This window comes from Podarcis pityusensis, assembly GCF_964106645.2.
Source record: "Podarcis pityusensis genome assembly, chromosome: 6".
Lineage (NCBI taxonomy): Eukaryota > Metazoa > Chordata > Lepidosauria > Squamata > Lacertidae > Podarcis > Podarcis pityusensis.
In genome coordinates, this window is record NC_138030.1 from 90,002,152 (window position 1) to 90,021,401 (window position 19,250).

The 19,250-nt window shown below is 40.7% G+C and overlaps 1 protein-coding gene across 2 annotated transcripts; it reads right to left on the minus strand.

Annotated features, from left to right (window-relative positions):
* Nucleotides 1–1,030: 1,030 nt before the first annotated feature.
* On the minus strand, nucleotides 1,031–19,226 carry UCHL5 (ubiquitin C-terminal hydrolase L5). Of its 2 annotated transcripts, XM_081012292.1 has the most exons (12): nucleotides 19,084–19,226; nucleotides 15,880–15,943; nucleotides 14,977–15,082; nucleotides 10,109–10,234; nucleotides 9,953–10,014; nucleotides 9,735–9,865; nucleotides 8,371–8,434; nucleotides 7,914–8,016; nucleotides 7,112–7,225; nucleotides 5,704–5,733; nucleotides 2,782–2,880; nucleotides 1,031–2,028 (listed from the first exon to the last, which is right to left on the minus strand). In XM_081012292.1, exons 1-12 carry the CDS (start codon nucleotides 19,163–19,165, stop codon nucleotides 1,984–1,986), a joined length of 1,026 nt encoding a protein of 341 aa, XP_080868418.1. In that variant the 5' UTR covers nucleotides 19,166–19,226; the 3' UTR covers nucleotides 1,031–1,983. The 2 variants fall into 2 exon arrangements, with proteins under 2 accessions (XP_080868418.1, XP_080868419.1); XM_081012293.1 differs by lacking the exon at nucleotides 5,704–5,733.
* Between the last annotated feature and the right edge of the window lie 24 nt (nucleotides 19,227–19,250).

The window sequence follows — 19,250 nt, forward strand, 5'->3', positions numbered from 1 at the left end:
GGGAGAGCTGCTGTCAGTCAACAGAGACAATATTGAGCTGGATATGGAGGCAGGCTAACAAAATCCAGGCTTAATCCAGGCGAAGTACTGCTAATCAGCAGGACTGGGGCTCAACCCATTTGGAGCAGGGTGGCACATCTCTCAAAGAGTGGGGGAAGTACTCAAAGAGTTCATCAGAGAGCTGAGTGCTTTTATGCAGCTTAGATGTGCACAGCAATTGCCTCCATTCCTGGCAAAGGTAGATTAGCTCTGGTCACAGGAATTAATGAATACATGAAGGCTGGATTGCTGTAACATGATCTCTGTGGGATTGCCTTGTTCAGAGGTTATGCCTGGTGCAAAGCAGAGAAGCCAAAGCTATGGCTGGTGCTTTGATTTTTTATCATGCAAACCCCAACATACTCTTCGTTTGCAGTTCAAACTGCTGATCATCGCCTTTAATGCTTGAATGGTTTATGTCCAGGATACTTAAAAGGATCACCTTCTCACAGATAAACCCACTAAATCAGGTCTTTTAGGGAGACTATGTTCTGTTATCCCACCTCTAGAAAGGATTTAGCCTGGGGTGTGTGTGTGTGTGTGTGTGTGTGTGTATGTGTAAGAAAAAGGCAAAGGGTATTTGTGGTGTAAGCACGCAGCTTATGAACCTCCCTGCCACCTACGTTTCTGCCCAGTAGTGTTCTAACACCAGACGAAGGTTCTCAGTCTCTGTGTCTTAAGTGGCATTTGTCCTGCTAGTCACTTTTTATACAACACAGGATAAAAATGGGAAACCAGGTGCTGCCGTTGCCTGTCCTCCCTGCCATACCATAGGACTGTTTCCAAAATATTGGTGACAGTTACATAGAGCTTCCTAAATTATGAGACAGAAAGGCAACACAGAAATATTTTGGATACCTATTGTTCATTTTTTTGCCTTTTGGAGTGGTTGATTCAGCTGAAATGTCAATGTGTGCTCGTGATAAAGCATGAATTTTTCACCCATTAAATACTTCGCTAAACATAAACATACTTTTTTTCTTCTAAAATCTTGAAGGATGAAAATAGAGCATTTGTTTAATTGGGAATATCAAGACAAAATCTATACATGTAGTGATGTACACCAGAGCAGGGCAAGTTAAAAATTCTCCCTGAAACCGTACTAGATACAACCTTATCCTATGAGAAAACATCTCTGCAAAAATCTTTTGCAACTTTGGTGTTACATAAATGGCTCAAGACAAGGCAAGACTGCTTTCCTTGCAAAAATCATATTACCCATGGACAGCAATACTACAAGGTACAAACATGTGCCAAAATAAAAATGGGAATTTATTATTATTTTTTTCTACTAAAGCAATAAACTCTCAAGCTTATCCATTGGTCATTGTAAATGATTCTACCGTTCAATCTGTACTTTCAACTCTGTAAAAAATTTAGACACAACTCCATATAAACAAGAACACAGGGCGAGCCACTGAAAGATTCAGAGACGAGGACAGTTAGTGGTGATAAACAAAGAGAGGCCAACTTATTTTTTTAAAAAAAACAAGTCAAGCTTTCTTCACATAACTATATATCCAATGCTTCACTGTGAGACAAGATATTTAAATATATTCATTATGGTAAAAAGATCTACATTACTTTCACAAATTTGGGTCTGTACAAATTGCAGCAGTATTTCCTGATTAAGGTATGAAGAATCAAGTCAGATATAACTGTTAAATACTGGAATTTGACGGAGACTCTAAAAACATTACCGAGCGGTAGTACATGCACATGATGCAAGGAAAAAGGGGAAGATTTATAGACTCCGTGCAAATGGGACAGGACAAACTGTTACGGTCAGTAAACGTGCGTCGGACAATTTTAAACTTTACAAGAAGTCTTGCAGGGTTACTTTCATGAAGACGAAGAAATTCAGAAGCACATTCCCCTCTCAAAACAAAACAAACAAAAACCCTGACCACCCACAAAATGAACGAAAGAAAAGGACACCAGTCTTCATTTGGCCTCTTGAGCTTTCTTGGCATTCTGTTTTTCTTTTGCCTAGAAGGTAAAGTCAGACAGAGAAAGCAGGCTGCACTGTTATAACAGGCCAGGTATTTTTTTCCCGTTCTGTAACTCAAAATATACAAAACTCTGCATTATCTCTTCAATCACTGAATATACAAGCAACTGCATTCTACAACAGATGCAGTTTGATACAGACAGAACTTTGGAAACCGATATATAATCACAAATCAGTCCAGAAGAGCTTACAACATTTACTCTCAAGTAGATGTACATAGGACTAAAATTCAGTATCTATCATTGTACTCATTGTACATCTAGAGCACATGGGAAGAACATGTGCAAGGCAATTTCAGAACAATAATCTAAATTGGGTCAGCTGAATCACCGAACAGTTTAATAGCCCTGCAGGGGACAGGCTGAGTGTTACTTTATTGATTAAACGTACTTGGAATTAGGCCACCCTGGCAAATCTATGCTACAACTGGAACCAGAGCACTGAGGAAATGGCAAAATGCCATGAAGTCAATATAATCAGAATAGATGCTACAGAAGCCGAAGCTTACAGTTTGCTAGGGGTTTAGTGAGAAATACAAGAGAAAGAGTGCCATCTAGGTGTATGTGCTTCAGATACTCTCTTCTCTAAACAAAAAAGTCTACAAGTTTCATGATTCTGCTTCTACTGATTACTCTGACATTTTCCACTAATGTTCAGGTGTGTGCTGCACAACACATACACACAAACAGCCTGCCTATTAAGTTATTTGAGGCTGAGAGCACAACACTTACCTTTTCTACAAGTGGGATTAGCTGCTGGTGTTCTGCTAAAGTCTTTAACAATTCCATAATGAATGGCAGGTAGTTATGTTTTCTTCTAATGTTTTCAATCTACAAGCATAGGTGAGACATTAAAGAAATTAGCATTAAATCCCATCATGTGCACACACCGCAAAGCCAGGTTTCCACCTCATTGCATTAGCAAATACATACAATAAACTTTGTCAATAAGGATTTGAGCAAAATCACTATCACCCTTGTGCAAGTTTTATTATATTTTGGAGAGGGGAGAGAGACAAGAGAGAAATTTTGGCTGGGGGATGCAACATACTGCTGGTGCTGATTATGGGATGACTGGTGCAGACTGCTTTTTATTTTCTGTGCCAGCTTAAGTGTGATTGTTTTCTCAAGCATTTGGGGGGTCATCAGTTGTTCAGTTGAGGGTTGATTTATGCAGCCTCCCTGTAGTTTTAAAAAACTTGATGGCATTAAAAAAAAGCTGCTTAGTTATTACTGTTGTGCTCTGAAATGTAACTTCATCCTGAGATGAAAAGCAAGTTAGAAATGTTTTAAAAGCAAAATCAGTTTCTCTAACACTTTGCCCTCTTAACCCCCTTGGGTTGTGCAAGAGTAAAATTTGCCAGTTGCTGGAGAGTAGAAGCTTTTTGAGGCTTCCAGCCTGAATAAAACTTGTGTGGACAAGGTTTGGAATGTAAGTGTTTCAAGAGGCAAGATAAAGGTTTCTATAGTTCACCAGTTCTCCAAATTCTGTAGTTTTCCTTTCTTCAGAAGGAAGTCACTATTGAAATTATGCAGTCATTAGCTGTCTGCAAAAAGCAGACAGGAGCTAACTTTAGATAGTCTAACTTCATGGATAATAATGGGAAGCTCAATGTGCATGCCAAGTCATTAAGTATTTGCTGTTATGGCCTATAGCTCACAGCATTATTCTCTTAGTACAAAAGAGCCACAATAAAAATTGGAACAACACAATTGCTAAAACATTATCCTAACAGAAGATAGGAAGCATGCATTAAAAAACTCTGCTTTTATGAAAATCTTGAGTTTCAACCCAAACAAAATGAAGATTTACAGATTTTTAGAATTATTTTAATTGTATCAACCTTTTTGCAAGTAGCCAATAGCTAATTTGGGGAAAACGTATTAGGTTCAGATTATGGTCTCAGTATAAGAAAAACAAAATATCGGGGGGCTGTGTGTGTGTTCAATGTTAGCCCTACTCGGAGTAGATTCACCAATGTTAATATGCATGGCCAACTTAGGCTCATTAAATTCTGAATAGGACTTATGTCAGACCAAAGTTTAGAACAGCCGAACAGAAAGCCCTACTGCAATCTTGTATATGTCTACTGAGAAATAAGTCTGAATGAGTTCAGTGGAGCTTATGCCCATGCTATGCCCATGTAAAGGACTGCAGCTTCAGTTGTTATATACAGTGGTACCTCGGGTTAAGTACTTAATTTGTTCCGGAGGTCCATTCTTAACCTGAAATTGTTCTTAACGTGAAGCACCACTTTAGCTAATGGGGCCTCCCGCTGCCATTGCGCCACCGCTGCACGATTTCTGTTCTCGTCCTGAAGCAAAGTTCTTAACCCGAGGTAATATTTCTGGGTTAGCGGAGTCTGTAACCTGAAGCGTATGTAACCTGAAGCATATGTAACCTGAGGTACCACTGTATAGACAACCACACTGGCCTGATGTGCCCTCGTAGGATGTTAGTTAGCCTGCAGAAAACCACAGCGTCTGATGTCAGAACAGATCCGAACCAGGGATAGACAATATCATCAGCGAAAGAATATTAACCGTTTTTGTCCTTTTAAATAATAAATAGCTGTGCAGGTATGTTTGATGGGGTGATGGTACTGCATTCAACAAGTTGAGAAGCCCATGGGTAAATTAAGAGTTTTCTGCCACATGTTTCAAACATCATAATGGGATTTACTTCAATCATTCCGACAAGGCTCTTAAGGTAATCTAGCTGGCAAATTAAGTCAATTATCATTAGTCTGTATAAAAGCCTGCAACCTGTAGTGCTTTGGGCAGTGAAAGAAGTCTGTGCAGAGTAAGAAAAGCCTTTGATGCATCACTATGGTAAAAATGTATCTGAACAGAGCAGAAGATATGTGGTCCTCAAGGTCTTTTTGGCAGCCCTCAGTAACATCTGACACCTCCCCGTCCCAGCCGTCGTGTTGCCTTCCCGCAGCTGGGTAAGCGAGGCACTGGGCTTTGGGAAGGAGGCCTGAGGGCTCTAGGACCTTGCCAGAGCCTTCTGCCTCCTTAATGCTCACTGCCTTGCTTATCAGGGTTTGGGAAGGCAGCACAAGAGCTGTGTGTTTGCGTGTGTCAAATTTTGGCCTCTGCGCGTGCCAAGGGAGTGTGAGGCTTGCAGGTTCCGTGTTGAAGTATTCCCGTGGCCGCCCTGATCTCAGAAATCCACACACTATGCTATGTAACATTACAATCACACTAAGAAGCAAACTGTAACGGAAGCAACACATAAAAAAGTTAGATCAGAGTTGCAGCAGGTACAGATCCCGCTGTAACCAGTTTAACCTGCAAATAATTGTTCCTGCAAGTAGTCCTCTGCACGAGCAGTGTTAATGTCGGATTACGAAGCTTGCCCCTTCCATTCCATGAACAGACGGGAAATTATGTTCCAATTAATGGAACAAGAGCTACACATCTTCCAACATGAGTACCTCTTAAAGTGTCCAGTTATCTGTGGGAGCCAAATGGCTGCACTAATGTCTGTGCCAGTTTATGCAACAAGCCACAGAACAGAGACCACAGAGCAAGTTGCAGGGGGAGGGGTGTCTTTTATTAGAAAGATCAAATGTTAAAAATTACGAAGTGATCTGAAACAAAGGAGGAGTTTTAAACAGGAACTAGAATTAGGATTACAAGCCATCTGACCTTGTTGGAGGGATCAGGTTGCACAGCCCCCTAGAATCAAGGTAGAAAAGAAATTTCAACAAGGCATGGGGGTGGCGGGGATAAAAACCAGCCATGAAATTATAAAGAACTTAAGAGTGAAAGGCCTCTTTCCATCTCCAGTATCATCAGACCCCATAGGTCCCTTCGAGGGCAGGACACTGGCGACGCAGACCAAACTTGCCATTCAATAACTGGAGGTAAATTTGGGAAGGGTCAGTTCAGGTCAGACACTGCGGCACTGAACAGTATCCCAAGGCTTTGGTATCACGTTCCCTCAGAACCTCTCTTGCTTTCAAAAGGAATGCTCACACTTTACGGTTCACATCATATTTTTTTTTTTTTTGTACTGAATCATAGAATTGTAGAGTTGGAATGGACCCTCAAGAATCATTTAGTCCAATGCAGGAATCTCAACTAAAGCATCCATGACAGATGACCATCCAACCTTTGCTTAAAAATGCCTGGGCTTTGTGTAAGAGGACTGTGCAACTGCTTTGAAATGTGAAAGCATAAATGAAAAGCCTCTCCTTTACAAAATGTGGATTATTAATTCAGTTCTCCAAGATGCATTGTTTTTCTTCTTCTCCTCCTGCTTGCCTTCTTACAGCCAGTCATTTGATAGGCTCTATTCGTCCATGGCTCTGGCTGTCATCATCTCTGGTTCCACCTACTACTATTGGTCTTCCTGCCTTCTGCCCTCTCAGTCCCAGTGGGCACCAGAAACTACTGATTACTTCTGAAATGTTTGACATCTGAGATCACAAGCCGTCTCTCTTCCCGTCTACCCCACAGTGATTTTCAAAACTGGGGAACCCTGCAGGTCCTCAGAAGTTGACCGCAAGCTCCTCAAGGTGAAAGTAAGTGATGATGGGAAAACATCCCTGAAAGAAAGCGTGCCTATCACTACCCATCTGCCCCCATAATGCAGCCACAGTATACTTTTAGATATGTGAGAACTAACAGGACTGGGGCCAGCAGCCCAAGTAAACTGATTATGCTTCTTGTCACCTCAGGAACTATCAGGGCTTCCTTAATGGAAAAGTCAGTGTGCAAAGGGATTCCCATAAGAAGCAAGTCTGAAACCACTCCTTGGGGCAACACACATTTATTTAGAATAAGCTGTTTTCTACTCTTCTGTTTCCAGAGACAGCTAGCCAGCCCTCCATCCTGCACACAAAAGCTCATTAGTTTTTTGCTCTGAGCACCAGATGAAGAATCAATTATTTGAAAAGGCATAGTGTATTGACATTTCTTCACCAGCTCGTCTCACATTCTGTGGGACCAACACAGCCATGGAGCATAATGTTTCTCCATTTCTTTCAGCTCAGAAACCACATGGTTAGCACCCCACTTTTAAAAAACCATTCTGAGCATGCACAGCACATACCTTGTATCTTTTCAATTTTTGGTTTTCTTCATCAATTAACATCTGATATTTTGCAACTTCTGACTGAATAGAACTTAGTATATTACTGCTCTGGTCTGTATCCATGGGCTCTTCCTATTGGGAAAAACAATTTATACTTGCATGTTAGCGTTTCTAGCACAATGTCATCCAGTCAAGATTCACAGAGATAAAATATCATACAGCAAAGAACCAAAGCTTGCCTCACTAGTCTCATTTGCATGTATTGTGCAAATTATCATGCAATGCTCTATTCTGTCCTGTAGTGATTAAAAGTGGTTGCTAAAGTACTTTTATTTGCTAGTACCATTTGCTTGCCTCTTGATAAAGGAGATCAGAAATAATAAAAAGCTGGAAGAAATGCGGAATAATTGAAGTTTGCTTCGTTTCTGTCGCCCCCACCTCCGTGTGTCTGCATTTCCTACAATTGCTTTTGTGCCTACCTCTACAACAACCAAGCATATTGGCTTAAAAAAAGTTAGAGAAGAGAGCTGGGGTTTTCAGGCTATGTACAGAAGTCTAGGTGCTATACAGTTGTTCAGAAAGGAAAAGAAAGTGGTAGTGAAAGAGAACCAATTCATATTGCCCAACTTTTTCTCTTTGAAATAAAAAAAATACACTTGTATCCCACTCTTACATGATACTCTGAGTTGATTCCTGTTGTGATTTATTAGCTGCTTAGCTTCAGGAATGCTGCAACACCAGGTGCTCCCAGGGCAATTTACTAACTAAGGCTTACGATGCAACCAAGTTATCGAAACAACCTATTCAATTAGCAGAATACCTCAGCAAGTTGTCTCTGCAACTCTGCAATTTTCTGTTCATATATCATTTTTCTGTCAGATACAATTGCCATCAAGTTAAACCTTATTTCGCCTTCACTGTACCTACAAAATAAAAACAGAGTTGTCACATACTGCCATCACTGCATCAGGAGTCTCATAGCTATTGATAAGCTTCGGACACTTCTGCATTAAGAACAAAGCCAACTAAACATTGCCCACCAATTAACAATGGCAAATGCAGCGACCAGCAACAGAAGTGGAGAGTGATAACACTCTGTTCTCTCATTATGCGCTGATTTTAACATATGTGTCAAGTTAAGAATATCGCAAGATGATTCCAGTTACCTTGCGAACACAGCTTAAGAATGTTTGTAAGCAAATTTTGCCAAATTTACAACCTGGTATTTTGGTTTCTCTACAGGACAATCTAATGCAAACAGTTAATTAAATGTTTACTTTTGTATTCGTTTTTCTATGACGGGCCTTACAGCACTGATCCAGTCATCTTGATTGCATACTCCTAAATGGGAAATAAACAAGAAGTACAAGTTAATTTTCTTGCAAGTTACAAGTTTATAGGACTGTAAGCTTCAGATACACAATACCTGCTGATGAAGTCAAACTTATTTTTTTTACTATCTAGCCAAGATACATTTGTTACAAAGAGAGTAGCCAGACTTGTTGCAGCTCAAGAGTTGGCTATTGGGTTGTTGTTTTTTATTTTGATTATGTATTTTGTGGTTTTATATTTTGATTTTATTCTGTGAACCGCCCTGAGACCTCTGGGTATAGGGTGGTATATAAATTCAATAAATAAATAATAATAAATAAATAAATAGTATGCTGAGGTTGTTTTGGTGCATTAACACATTTCTTGATCATAGGCAGCTCCTATAAATCTTAGGGAAAGTATACTGATTTTAAACTAATATTTAGATTCCAGGGATGCTGTATAATCACGTATATCATTTCTAAAACAATAAAATCACGTTTTTAAAGGCAAAGGGACCCCTGACCGTTAGGTCCAGTAGCGGATGACTCTGAGGCTACGGTGCTCATCTCGCTTTACTGGCCGAGGATTAAAGAATTAATAGAGTAAGATAACTGCATTTAAATTATAAATACTACTGAGATTAGCAATGTGGTTCTAACATTGGAAATACATTGGTTTGATATTGTAAATTTGGTAGTGATGTATTTAAAGGAAGGTAAGGCTCTCTAATAGCATGCAGGCAGCACTGTGGGTTAAACCACAGAGCCTAGGGCTTGATGATCAGAAGGTCAGCGGTTCGAATCCCTGCGACGGAGTGAGCTCCTGTTGCTCGATCCCAGCTCCTGCCAACCTAGCAGTTCGAAAGCACCTCAAAGTGCAAGTAGATAAATAGGTACCGCTCCGGCGGGAAGGTAAACGGTGTTTCCGTGCGCTGCTCTGGTTCGCCAGAAGCGGCTTAGTCATGCTGGCCACATGACCCGGAAGCTGTACGCCGGCTCCCTCGGCCAATAAAGTGAGATGAGTGCTGCAACCCCAGAGTCGGCCACGACTGGACCTAATGTTCAGGGGTCCCTTTACCTTTGGCTCTCTAATAAAAAGTTTTACAGGCTACCACCCCACCTCATGTACACCCTGAATGGCATTAAAAGTGTCTACTTAGCTATCTTAGCTTTTTTCCCTCCAACACCCAGTTTGACAGGTAATTCAGGCTGAAGCCCACCAGCTGGTCCTGTCTTCTACCCTTGCTACCCTATGTATTTTGTATACACCAGGTATACTTTGAATGACATTCAGGCAAGAAATTATACAGGTGAAATGTGAGAGTTACCTAAATCTATTGGGCCTTCTCTTAGACCATCCAGTTCATATAATCTTCCATGCACAGGAACATAGCTGACAAAGTGAAAAGCATCTTCTTCTTTTGCCGTCGACTTTGCATCAAACTCAAACATTTGTTGTCTAGAGGTTAAAATAGAGACAAGCATGGATGTTAAACCAAAAGCATCTCTGGAAACTGTATCCGAAAGGCTTCAAAGTTCTTGTTACCTGGCAAAACTGTTGTGGACTTGTCGAATCACTTCAGAGTTACTTAATGCCAGGCCCTTCATCTAAAATTAAAATGAGACATTTGTTCAACTAACGACTCAGGCTTAAGATGCTTTTTAAAAAGAGAGAGAGAGAGAATAGAATAATTGGACATACTGCTGCATCAAAGCTTTGTGAAAATTCTTTAAATTCCGACAGCGTTTCTCCTAAATGGACGTCTTGATGGGTGCAGTTTAATAGCACACTTACTATAGCCTGAGTTGCACAGGCGTTATTTATTACCTGTTAAAAAAGAAACAAAGTGAAAATTCAGAAATAATTGAATACAAGACAAATTATAAAATGAGTTATAGTAGCCTCAAGTTTACCCACTATGGCCATTGGGTTGGATCCAGGCTACTTGGGGTGAAACTCAGCTTATGGAACAATCTGTTGGAGGAAGAGTGGGAAGTGATTTTCATCAATTCCTCCTGAAGTTTCCTGAAAAGCTTCTCTGGCAAGTCAGTGAACTCTCTGGAACAATGTGGAAGGTGGGCAAGACTGGACTATGTTTTAAGTTTAAAGTAAGAGCCCCTTCTTCTACATCAGTATGCTCCCAACCCCATATCCACTGCAGGAAGGTAAACTGCCTTTGACACCTAATGACTTATTTTGCAGCTTTGTTTAGAGAAACAAATTAAACCTGTTTTATTGCCCTGACACTGAAATATGTGAGTTACAGACTCTTGGACAATAGGAGTTAGTTAAATTGGGTGGGAGTTTTTTTTTAACGAGGTACTCCATTTTTATAAATGAAAGAAATTAATAACTTCCTTTTTACTAGAATGGGCCAGAATGCACAGAGCTACTTTAGACATACTCCACAAATATACAAAAAGACAGCGAGCATCTAGATAGGAATTCCTAGGTTGAACTTTCCTCTTACATTTTGTTTAATAATGACTAATGCTTTTTGGAGATTAACAGCAGTGAAGGAATAATGGAGGTCTTTCCCACTTTTTACACAAAAAGTAACTTATAGCAGAATCATGTATATGTTAACTCAGAAATAAGCAGTATCGAGCTAACTTGGACTTTACTCCCAAGCAAATGGGTCTATGATTGAAACCGTAAGGAGAAAGTAGTATAATCAAAAGCAGCAGCAGTGAAGTTTAAAATGGACCAAGTAACCAAGGTACCATCTGAATGGTCATCAATGGAACAACCATGAGAAAATACCTGTAGTCCTTTTTTTAAAAAAACCCTACAAATAAAAATAAAGAACTTAAAATACTGATGCCTAAATGATACGAACATTTTCAACATACAGAGATGAGACTGACATACTCATAATTACGAAAGAAAGAGGACAAGCTGAGTGACAGCAAGTCAGATCTGAGAAGGTTCATAGTTGAGAAGCTGACGCACACTAAGAGGTTGGCTTTCCATAAAGTAACTTTCTGGTCAGATATCTGTCACACTTAGAACACCTGAGTTTTTCTATTTAAAAAGCTTTCTCATGTACACTAGCAAATTAATATAAGAAGCTATTCAAACAAAGTTAAAAATAGCCAAGTTTAAAAAATAAAATAAGCAATTTTGATTCATGCGATTAGCCCCCACCCCAACCCATTGTACTGTTGTTTTATGATTAACAGTACACGGAAAAAAACCACTATTAATCTACTCTGACACAATAGCAAAGCTAGGAATTTAGAGTTAAGGCAGAAATTGCACCCTTACCTCACCTTATTGTGCCTAGGTATCCTAGCTCATATAGGGTGATCCAGAGTTCTGAGGCCCCAAAATACAGGACCGTATCATATCTAGGCATAACAAGGAGGCCAAATTTTACAAGTGTGCATATGAAGCTGGCCACATTGACAAACATGCAGACAACTTTATCGTGTGATTATCCAAGAAATGCTCAAGAGCTACAATCTCTATTAACAGGCCATCAATTTTATTTCATTTGTTTCATCGCCAATCTGGATGTTATTTCAGAAATTACTTGGTTATCATATTAAGATATATATATATATATATATATATATATATATATATAAAATTGTCTGTAAAGCTTGATTGATTGGTTTTAAAATTTAGATGAGATCAAGCAGTAGGAATGCAAAAAGTACTGCATGGGTACCTACTCCTGTAGAAATCCCTTTTACAACATTATTTTGGTGCCATCAAGTGTCAGTTCTCTGAACTGCTAGCCTAAGAGTATTTCCCCACAACATCCTTCAAAATACAAGAATTGACATAGTAGTTCACTGGAAGGCACAGCCTTCCAAGAATAATGCCTACCATTTTATCTTCAAGACCCAGCAAATGCAAAATCCCTATTAAATAAAGTTAGCTCTAATCTGAAAGTCACTTTTGAGTCTGCATTTTTCATTCCTAAATTTCATATATGAACTGGCTTTTCTCTCTCAGTAATGAGATTTGTTAAATCAGGGCTAAACTCAACATACTAGGAATAAAAAAAGGAGGGGAACTGGAGTGCAAGTGGTCAGAAGATGAAGTATGGTCAGAAGCTGAGATTTATTTAAGTATGACTAAATAAAAAGGTAAATGACTCCTGACAGTTAAGTACAGTCAGGAATGACTGTGGGGTTACAGCGCTCATCTCGCTTTACTGGCTGAGGGAGCCGGCATTTGTCCGCAGACAGTTTTTCCGGGTCATGTGGTAAACGCTGTTTACCTTCCTGCCGGAGCGGTACCTATTTATCTACTTGCACTTTGACGTGCTTTCAAACTGCTAGGTTGGCAGGAGCTGGGACCGAGCAACAGGCGCTCACCCCGTCGAGGGGATTCAAACCACTGACCTTCCGATTGGCAAGCCCTAGGCTCAGCGGTTTAGACCACAGTGCCATAGAACATATCAATACACATTTTCTTTGATGAACTCTCACCACAATGCCAGGTTTTTGGAAACTGAACTTAAACTTTTCTTACACTTCCCCTCCCAAAAGACATTTGCATAGAATTGACTTCATGCAAGGACTTCCACTTGGCTCTGAAGTCCTCTTCTCCAAAAAAATATTTTCTAGGGGTCCCCACCACTGGACCAGAATTGCAGCAGGGGCTGCAGAGCAAAAGGAAAGGAATGGGAAGTTCTACTGCCAAGTGGCATTCCTTGCTCAACCCTCAAATTTCTAAATAAATCTGCCTCAAACTATGCTTGCTATAGTTTTATATGATGCAATTTTACCAGTCACACAATGAAACTGGAAAGGAGCAACAATGGTTTCTTTTTTTGCTATTCCACCAACTATTTGTACAAGGGTAAGAATCCTGTGAACTCTACACCCCACCCCACCAAGATGTTGTTGGACTCTGATCAGTCCCAGACAGGCTGGTTAATGTTAAGGAATGTTAGGAGCTGCAGTCAAACAACATCTGGAGGGCTATGGGTTCCCCATTCCTGAGCCACTATGATACTGTGCTTGTACACATGCAGACAAGAACAACAGAATAGGAGGGAGATGGTCCTAAGATAGATGATAGGGTTGCTGGTGGAGGGTACCAATGCTTTTACCTATCAGAATTCCATTCTACCATAAAATACTCCAGGATAGAACACTACTTTCTTATACATCACTTTACTTTGGACTTTTAAAATAAATGTATATCTCCCAGGGAAAATTGGATTTTCCCATCATGGGAACAGCTTTCAAGCTCTCCACCTTGCTTATGGGGCTCTGGGAATATCTTGTGTGGGCTCTGGAGGCAAGATCTCACATTGCCGTCCAATATCCCTGTAAGCAAGGCAGAGAACTTAAAAGCTATTTCCATGCCAATAGAACCCTGCATAACAAGAGCTTTCAAGCTCCCTTTTACTGAAACCCTTTTGTGGGCTCTGGAGGCCTTCACAAGATCTCGCGCCAGCTCTGGAAGGTAAGATTCCCTGTGTGGAAGTGATTCCAGGGGGCTGTTTTGACAATATGCCATTTTGGCTTTATGCACTACTCTCAGAATACAACCCCTGTGCAAGGTCGTCCCTACTGTAATAATGTGTTAATAGCCATCGAAAGGTCAATCTCAACTTTCTGGGGGAAAAGAACTGCCCCTCCCCATCAGAGTGGTTTTTCAGGATTTGAGACCTAACCACAATGTATGAACTCACTAAACTTATCACAGCACCAGAAAGAAATTTATAAAAAAAAAGTTTAGTGGAAAATGGGCGAGTTATATCTTATTTTGGAATGAGAAAGTAGGATATGATCTAAAGCCATGCTCATTATTTACTTTGGTTGAAAGATTTTTTAAAAAATGTGAATTCATTTATCTTTCATCATATATACATGCATACGTGTATGTTTGTTTACTGCCCTTTTGTGTAACAAATGTTTATAATGATGATATTGTCCTATCTGCAATTTAAGATACGGTAGAAGGCATGCTTCAGTGTCCACCACCAAAGGCAATCAGGCTGGTGAACACACAAATTAGAGCCTTCTCTGCAATGGCCCTGAAATTATGGAACACAATCCTGACAGGGATCAGGCAGCCCCCCGTATTTAATGTGGGATAATCAGTTGTAATAGTAAACTGGAATATTGTTGAGCTACTGTTGTTTTATGCTGATCTTATCAGTGCTGCTGATTGTTGTTTAAACGTTTTATGAATGTGGATCTGCATTTTGAAATGCTGTAAGCTGCTTTGTGAGAAATATCCTCAAAGTGGAGACTAAGTTTCCCAATGTTTGTGAAAATTCCCTTAAAGCAGAATCCTTTGCATGCTTACTCAGAACTGCCAGAGATATATGAGATTTACTTCCGAGAAAATCTGCAAAGTTTGCAGCCCATGAATTATTCTTGACTCATAAAAGGCAAGTGTTGCATCTTCGGAAATATTAAATTTGAATGCACATAAAACAAAGTTGTTTTGCCCATGATAATTTTTATTATTCACTGAACAACCTGTTCTGCCAGACTGCCTTACTATTTAGACTATGTCACAATGTTTCAAAGTTGTATTATTTTCACTTGCTGCATCTAATTAGGAGGTGTCACAGATAATCTTTTAACTTACTATACCTGTTTAGCAAAAAATATAGTATCTAATCTGGAGTCCTGAACGACAGAGCCAGCTGGTTCTTCTCCTGGTTGCCACTTGAACAGAAAAATTAATCCATGAACTGGCCTACATAAAAAGGAGCACAAAAAGAAAACAAGCAAGAAAACCCAGTAAAGCATTATCACAACATGTCAAAAGTTAAAACACTAAAAATCCACTAAACATCACTAAACAAATTCAATAAACCTAAATGAACACACACATAGTTTTTTTAATGGCTACACCTGAACAATAAGGTGTAAAATCTTGTTTAGTAAGCCCTACTGTGCCTGAGGTATGTGCTGGTGAATGCAGTCCGAGTGTTGACATGTAACTCTTCCCTTCAATCAAACATGTGAATAAAGCATGACAGAGATAGCTTAGCATGATGTCTGAACTCGAGGCAGAGGTTTGTTTTGTTGTAACAAGCCACAATCTCTACCCAGGCTTAAGCCGTAACTGGTTGATGGTTTAACAACCAAGGGTAAAAATCCAACCACTACCCTGGGCTCCTACATCACTTCTACATATCCCTGTTGTGCTTTCCTTGCTTGCAAGAAGCAAGTGTTTCTGCTGTGTGAACAGTATACTTTGCTAAACCAGATGTGGCTTAGTACCGAATATGAACATAGAAAATTATTACTTAACCCAACCAACACTTAAAAGCTTAGGACAGGAACTGCCCAGGGTCAGCAGGAAAAGAAATGCATGCCTTTCCAAAAAAATTTGCAGGATGCTGCTCCCAGCTCCCTCCATTGTTCACTTTAATGTATGAATGGAACACACAACTCTGTAAGTGTGCACTATTATACCTGACGGATTTCTTTAGCAATAAGAATTGGGGATGGGGGAAAGAGAAGTAAATTATTTGGAATAAAACTTACTTTAATTTCTCAAAGTTCTCTGGCTCCAAACTCCATATTTCCTCTACTTGCGCGCCTCTACAACCTGTAGTAGCAGAGATAATTATTGTAATTATTGTGATTATTCCTGCTTAGAAAGTTTGCTTTACAGGAAAAACTGAAACTAAAACCTGACACCTCTTTCTAAACAACTTAATTTTGTTTCAACATACAGAAATAACTTTCACCCCTTCTATTGCATTTTATAATAAATTGGTCTATCGTATATGTAAATCATGATGGCATGAAAATCATGCGAAATTTACATATTTACAAACCTTATAATAAAAAATGAGTTGCTAAAAATGGATGTCTCAGAATGTCCACAGTGCCACAAATATGTGGGATACTAAAAAATGTGGCGTCTGAGAATTTGGATAAAGAATACTCTTGACAGACACTAATATTGCAAATATCTGTTTAAATTGTAAACACCTACCTGGTGGGGTAAGTTACCAACCATGGTGCTAAAATAGCCAATAGTTTGATGACAAAAAAGGTTTAGTAGTAGTAGTTACAAGGGATATTTCTTTTACTTCAGGCACTTAATTATTAAACAAGTGAAAGTTGTGCCTTACTTACTGAAGCAATGTTTTTTATTAATTCACAATCCTAAACCATGGTTTAATTTAGGCTTAGAAAGGTATTCCAATATACAGTGGTGCCCCGCAAGACGAATGCCTCGCAAGACGGAAAAACCGCTAGACGAAAGGGTTTTCCGTTTTGGAGTTGCTTCGCAGGACGAATTCCCCTATGGGCTTGCTTCGCAAGACGAAAATGTCTTGCGAGTCTTGAGATTTTTTTTTCACTTCCCCCCCCTTTATCTAAGCTGCTAAGCCTTTAATAGCCTTTTAGCAGCTAATCCGCTAAGCCTTTAAGCCTTTAATAGCCGCTAAACCGCTAATAGCGCTAATCCGTTAAGCCGCTAATAGGGTTGCTTCGCAAGACGAAAAAACCGCTAGACGAAGACACTCGCGGAACGGATTAATTTCGTCTTGCGAGGCACCACTGTATATGATTCAGGAAGAAAATGTGCAATGAAAGAACTGGCAAAGGTGAACAACGTGCATTAGGAATGCTCTGAAGCAGAAATTATTTTTAATGAATGTGTGCAGAAATCAGAGATGAGACCTTGTGTACCTGTCAGAATGTTTAATGACTCAGCTTCCCTAGAGCAAAAAAATGAATAGCAAGCTACATTACATCTACCACATAGGATGATAGCAAAGTCATCTGCCAGAAATTTTATTATCATTATTTGTTAATCTGAATAGCTCCTTTCTTTCAAGGATCTGAGACAGATGCTTTAGCCTCAAATTAAAGCATATCATAAAGACAGATTAAGATTAGACAGATTGACAGTAACTTGTCTAAAGTGGTCCATCCACGACCACTTCACTCATCAAATTGCAAAAGATGCAACAAAATGTAAATTCAATAAGGAGACACAACCAACTCCAGCTCCCTATCAAGCACATTCCTATGAAACATGTTTGTAAATGCCCACTTGAGATCAGTAGTGAGAAATCTCTGGCTTGTGGGTCAACTAGGCCCACAATGTCTCCATTTGGCCAAGCCATACTCCCCTGCCCTACAACTGACATCATACACAATATCATGTTTGGGGCAGAGAAATATGTACCTGGGTCAAAAGGAGGCTTAGACCTATGTCTAAATTGTGTTAAATGCACACACAAGCCACCAACACAATTGACCTGAGTCTGCAAATACAGGGACACATACAGGGCAGTGGCTGGCTACAACTCTTTCAAAAACAAAGCTTGATGGCAAACCTTCTGTGGTGCAAAAAAAAATGGCCCATAGCCACACACAAAACCAGAAACCAGAATAATGCTATGAAGCAGTTCTACACAAGCCCTTGAACCCAGGCTCAGCCCAAGTCCAATACCATGGAAGATATCCATTAGCATATAGACATATGAATAGGGTCAACTGCAAGTACATCAGGGTGTGACTTTGCTAGGATTTCCAACCAGCCATGCTATCGTAACCAGGGCATGATCTAGTCTGGGAACTGAGTTTGTTCTCTCCTGCTCTGGAGGGGTACGACCTGAACCAAAGACTTCAAGTTACAAGAGAGAACTTTATGGCTGTAACGGACGCCCTCGGGAAGTTGTGGACCCCTCCTTTATTGGAGGTTTTAAAGTAGAGGTTGGATGGCCACCTGTCATGGATGCTTTAGCTAAGATCGGGGGTGCCAACTTGAATAAAACACTGGGGAGCCCCAGGTAAGCGACCACAAGACGCAGCACATGCACAACTTTGTATGGCAAAGCCCGGCATCTTTAAAGGGGGGACCTGGACCCCTCAAATATTTTATAGGAGGGGAGGGGGCTTAAGGGACCTCAGCCCCTAGGAGTTGGTGCCTACAGTTGAGATTCCTGCATTGTAGGGGCTACCAGGAGATGATGCTTCCTTTCCACGAGTCTATAAAATAGCCGGGCAGAATGACAACGCAAAAGGATGCGAGCCTTTCACGTACTTCATTCAAGGCCAGATTTAGGTTTGATGAGGCCCTAAGCTATTAAAGGTAATGGGGCCCTTTATATGTCCAGCTGTCCTTTGTCAAGGACCTTTATCACTGTTTTTAGGGAGCAGGCTAGCAGGCATAGCTGTCAACTGTTCCCTTTTCTTGCGAGGAATCCTATTCGGAATAAGGGAATTTCCCTTTAAAAAACGTTGGCAGCTATGCTAGCAGGCTTACATCATAAGAGCCTACACAACACAAAACACTGTTGCTGTATGTAGGTTTTATTTGGTTTTTTCCCTTTTATTTTGGAAACGCACACAGGTTTCCCCTCCCTATGAATTTTTTTGGGGAGCCCCCAAGAGAGTGGGGCCCTCAGCTACAGCTTGTTGAGCTTAGACGTAAATCCGGCACCAACTTCATTGCCTGCCTCGTGCCAGCTAAACGAAAACCCTGCTTTCCACGGGATGGGAGAGGCGCTCTGCACACACCTCGGAAGCACCGTAGTGAGGACTTCTACACACCAAGAGAGGAAGCTGGCTTTCCCAACTAAGGCGCTCTGCACATGGCAAGAGACTACGTTCCCTCCAGCGAATAAAAGGCAGCTGGGGAAATCCTGGCCCTCCTCCTCTCCCCGCTGGCAAGGCCCCGCCTCGCCCACCCGCCTCCCCGCGAAGTGGGCCGCCGCCAAGCCTCACCGAAGCCCTTGATGAGCTCCGTGAAGACGCCCGGGTCGCTCTCCATGAGGCACCACTCGCCGGCGCTGCCTCCTCCCGCCATGGCGCTGGAGCGGCCGCAACTGCCTCCCCCGGGCGGGCCCCGTTCGCTCGCGTTCTCTCTCGCTCCGTCCGCCTGACGCGACAAC

Coding starts and splice junctions, on each gene's coding strand:
- UCHL5 (XM_081012292.1), bottom strand. CDS start 19,165: ATGGCGGGAGGAGGCAGCGCCGGCGAGTGGTGCCTCATGGAGAGCGAC. Junction 10,235..14,976: donor CTATATTTTTTGCTAAACAG/GTATAGTAAGTT, acceptor CTTTTTTAACAG/GTAATAAATAACGCCTGTGC. Junction 10,015..10,108: donor CACAAAGCTTTGATGCAGCA/GTATGTCCAATT, acceptor TTTTAATTTTAG/ATGAAGGGCCTGGCATTAAG.